This window comes from Oncorhynchus gorbuscha, linkage group LG25, assembly GCF_021184085.1.
Source record: "Oncorhynchus gorbuscha isolate QuinsamMale2020 ecotype Even-year linkage group LG25, OgorEven_v1.0, whole genome shotgun sequence".
NCBI lineage: Eukaryota > Metazoa > Chordata > Actinopteri > Salmoniformes > Salmonidae > Oncorhynchus > Oncorhynchus gorbuscha.
Genome location: NC_060197.1, coordinates 39,891,540 through 39,896,539, shown reverse-complemented (window position 1 = coordinate 39,896,539; position 5,000 = coordinate 39,891,540). Strand labels below are relative to the sequence as shown.

At 39.5% G+C, this 5,000-nt stretch overlaps 1 protein-coding gene across 1 annotated transcript in view; it reads left to right on the top strand.

The window, feature by feature from the left end:
• Window positions 1-5,000, top strand: part of LOC124013867 (cGMP-specific 3',5'-cyclic phosphodiesterase-like) — a 78,610-nt gene that overhangs the window by 70,103 nt on the left and 3,507 nt on the right. The window contains exon 12 of the mRNA XM_046328419.1: window positions 2,216-2,266. Coding sequence (XP_046184375.1) covers window positions 2,216-2,266 — 51 coding nt within the window. The remainder of the gene's footprint in view (window positions 1-2,215; window positions 2,267-5,000) is intronic.

Genomic DNA, 5,000 nt, shown 5'->3' with positions numbered 1-5,000 from the left:
ACGACCAAACGTGTTTCTGATAAGATTTCAGTTTGATGTACACCACCGTTCAAAAGGGGTCACTTAGAAATGTCCTTGTTTTTGAAAAGAAAAGCACATTTTGTTTTCAGTTAAAATAACATCAGATTGATCAGAAATAGAGTGCAGATATTGTTAATGTTGTAAATGACTATTGTAGCTGGAAACGGCAGATTTTTTATGGAATATCTACATAGGCGTACAGAGGCCCATTATCAGCAACCATCTCTCCTGTGTTCCAATGGCACGTTGTGTTAGCTAATCCAAGTTTATAATTTTAAAAGGCTAATTAAATCATTAGAAAACAATTTTGCAGTTATATTAGCATAGCTGAAAACTGTTGTTCTGATTAAAGAACCAATAAAACTGTCCTTCTTTAGACTAGTTGAGTATCTGGAGCATCAACATTTGTGGGTTCGATTACAGGCTCAAAATGTCCAGAAACAAATAACTTTCTCTGAAACTCGTCAGTCTATTCTTGTTCTGAGAAATTAAGGCTATTCCATGCGAGAAATTGCCAAGAAACTGAAGATCTCGTACAACGCTGTGTACTTCCCCCTTCACAGAACAGCACAAACTGGCTCTAACCGGAATAGAAAGAGAAGTGGGAGGCCCCGGTGCACAACTGAGCAAGAGGACAAGTACATTAGAGTGTCTAGTTTTTATTTTCAACTCTCCTTTCGCAGCTTTTGTCTTATTGAAGTTAACTTCGACAATGTCCTTTTTGCCTCAATGGATGGATGTTAACTTTTTATGCCCGTTCCCAAAAGCATTATCTTGCGATTGGCTGTGTAGGCAATTTGGCACGGGTACAGTTAAGCCCAAAAGTTTAGGTTTAAGCACTAATACCAGATAGTGTTAAATAATGATAGAAAAACCTCAATGGATACTATATAAATACAATAACTATATATTTATGCATTTTTTAAGGTATTGTTTCTTCAACCTGCCTGCCACCGAGCCACCCTTCAGCCCAGTGGTGTAAAGTACTGAAGTAAAAAATACTTTAAAGTACTACTTAAGTAGTTTTCTGTGGTATCTGTACTTTAATTTACAATTTATATTTTTGACAACTTTTACTTTTACTCCACTACATTCCTAAAGAAAATAATGCACTTTTTATTCCATACCTTTTCCATGACCTAATAGTACTCATTACATTTAGAATGCTCAAGCAGGACAGAATTAACTAACACTTTGTCCTCCATATTGCCTCTGATCAGACGGACTCACGGAAAAACAAAGCTGTGTTCGTAAATATGATGTCTGAGTGTTGGAGTGTGCCCATCTGTCTGTAATTACAAATAATAAGACGAGTGTGCCCATCTGTCTGTAATTACAAATAATAAGACGAGTGTGCCCATCTGTCTGTAATTACAAATAATAAGACGAGTGTGCCCATCTGTCTGTAATTACAAATAATAAGACGAGTGTGCCCATCTGTCTGTAATTACAAATAATAAGACGAGTGTGCCCATCTGTCTGTAATTACAAATAATAAGACGAGTGTGCCGTTCTGGTTTGCTTAATATAAGGAATTTGATGTATAGCAACTACTTTTACTTTGTACTTTTACGATTGACAATTTTTTTTTCTACCACTGTACTTAAGTACATTTAAAACCAGATACTTTTAGAGTTTTACTCAAGTAGTATTTTACTGGGTAACTTTCACTTTTACTTGAGTCATTTTGTGTTAAGGTATATTTACTTTTACTACAGTATGACAGATGAAAGGTATATTTACTTTTACTACAGTATGACAGATGAAAGGTATATTTACTTTTACTACAGTATGACAGATGAAAGGTATATTTACTTTTACTACATTATGACAGATGAAAGGTATATTTACTTTTACTACAGTATGACAGATGAAAGGTATATTTACTTTTACTACAGTATGACAGATGAAAGGTATATTTACTTTTACTACAGTATGACAGATGAAAGGTATATTTACTTTTACTACAGTATGATATGTGAGGACCTTTTTCCACCACTGGTGTGTTATTACCTGTAGTAATGTAGTCAGAGGGATAACTGTGTGTGTATATGTGTGTGTGTGTGTGTGTGTGTGTGTGTGTGTGTGTGTGTGTGTGTGTGTGTGTGTGTGTGTGTGTGTGTGTGTGTGTGTGTGTGTGTGTGTGTGTGTGTGTGTGTGTGTGTGTGTGTGTGTGTGTGTGTGTCATTCTCAGGTCCTTTCGTATCATGCCTCTGCTGCAGAGGAAGAGACGCGGGCGCTGCAGGTAACCGCGGTAAATTACAATTTATTAACTTACCACACACACACTTACACACACACACACACACACACACACACACACACACACACACACACACACACACACACACACACACACACACACACACACACACACACACACACACACACACACACACACACACACACACACACACACACACACACACACACACACACACACACACACACACACACACACACACACACACACACACACACACACACACACACTTGTGGCCATACAAGCATTGCGAGACAGATGCCTTCCTTCAGGTTGAGTGGAAGGACCGTGTATAGATGAGGTGACTCCAGCGCATGTAAACCTAACCAATATGACGACTCACATGTACATACTCATGCAGGCCTATGAGGATAACGAAAAAAGACTGACCATAATGATTAGGCTTTAAACTTGAGAGAGAGACCGACCGCGTGAGAGAGAGAGACAGAGAGAGAGACAGAGAGAGAGACAGAGAGAGAGAGAGGGAGAGAGAGAGAGAGATCCACAAATTCCAATTGGCTGTACTTAAACTCTTTAACATCATTCTCAACTCTGGCATCTTCTCCAATATTTGGAATCAAGGACTGATATCCCCAAAAGTGGAGACAGATTTGACCCAAATAACTATCAGGCGATATGAATCAACAGAAACCTTGGGAAATTCCTCTGCATTATCATTAACAGCATAGTCGTATATTTTCTCAGTAAAAAAAATGTACTGAGCAAATGTCAAATTGTCTTTTTACCAAATTACCGTACGACCGACCACGTATTTATCCTGGACATCTTAATTGACAAATAAACAAAACAAAGGCAAAGTCTTCTCGTGCTTTGTTGATTTCCAAAAAGCTTTTGACTCAATTTGGAATGAGGGTCTGATATACAAATTGATGGAAAGTGATGTTGTGGGAAAAACATACAAAACATACAAACAACAAGTGTGTGGTTGAAATTGGCAAAAAACACACACATTTCTTCCCACATGGCCGTGGGGTGAGACAGGGATGCAGCTTAAGCTCCTCCCTCTTCAACATACATATCAACGAATTGGCGAAGGACCTAGATCAGTCTGCAGCACCCGGCCTCACCCTACTAGAATCTGAAGTCAATGATGATCTGGTGCTTCTGTCCCCAACCAAGGAGGGCCTACAGCAGCACCTAGATCTTCTGCACAGATTCTGTCAGTGTCATGTTCTGACCTTAATTCTTTTATGTCTTTGTTTTAAGTATGGTCAGGGCATGAGTTGGGTGGGTTGTTTATGTTATTTTTTCTATGATTTGGGATTTCTGTATTTGGCCTGGCATGGTTCTCAATCAGAGGCAGCTTGTCCCGGATTGAGAACCATACTTAGGTAGCCTGGTTTCACTTTTGAGTTGTAGGTGCTTATTTTCCGTGTCAGTGTTTTGTTCCACACGGAAATGTTTCGGTTGTGTTTTTTCACGTGGTGGTTTATTGTTTTGTTCAGTGTTCATTATTCTTATAAAAAAACAAGATGAACACTTACCATGCTGCGTATTGGTCCGATCCTTGCTACTCCTCCTCAGAAGAGGAAGAGGAAAGCCGTTACAGTCAGACCTGGGCCCTGACAGTAAAACTCAGTAAGACCAAAATAATGGTGTTCCAAAAAAGGTCCAGTTGCCAGGACCACAAATACAAATTCCATCTAGACACCGTTGCCCTAGAGCACACAAAAAACGATACATACCTCGGCCTAAACATCAGCGCCATGGGTAACTTCCACAAAGCTGTGAATGATCTGAGGGACAAGGCAAGAAGGACCTTCTATGCCATCAAAAGGAACATAAAATTTGACATACAAATTAGGATGTGACTAAAAATACTTGAATCAGTTCTAGAACCCATTGACCTTTATGGTTGTGAGGTCTGCGGTCCGCTCATCAACCAGGACTTCACAAAATGGGACAAACACATTCTGCATACAAATTCTGCAAAAATATCCTCCGTTTACAACGTAACACACCGAATAATGCATGCAGACCATTCTACAACCACCTAAAGGAAGCAATTCCCAAACCTCCCATAACAAAGCCATCACCTACAGAGAGATGAACCTGGAGAAGAGCCCCCTAAACAAGCTGGTCCTGGGGCTCTATTCACAAACACAAGCAGACCACACCCAAGGACAGCAACACAATTAGACACAACCCAAAAAATTAAAAAGCTAACTACAATGCTATTTGGCCCTAAACAGAGAGTACACAGCGGCAGAATACCTGACCACTGTGACAGACCCAAACTGAAGGAAAGCTTTGACTGTGTACAGACTCAGTGAGCATAGCCTTGCTATTGAGAAAGGCAGCCGTAGGCAGACATGGCTGTCAAGAGAAGACAGGCTATGTGCTCACTGCCCACAAAATGAGGTGGAAACTGAGCTGCACTTCCTAAGCTCCTGCCCAATGTATGACCATATTAGAGACACATATTTCCCTCAGATTATATAGACCCACAAAGAATTCAAAAACAAACCCTTTTTGATAAACTCCCATATCTATTGGGTGAAATACCAGTGTGCCATCACAAAAGGAAGATTTGCACATAATACGACATTTGAAATGTCTTTATTCTTTTGGAACTTTTGTGAGTGTAATCTTTACTGTAAGTGTTTTCTTGTTTATTACTCTTTTGTTTAATATCTATTTAACTTGCTTTGGCAATGTAAACATATGTTTCCCATGAAGAGAGAGAGAGAGAGAG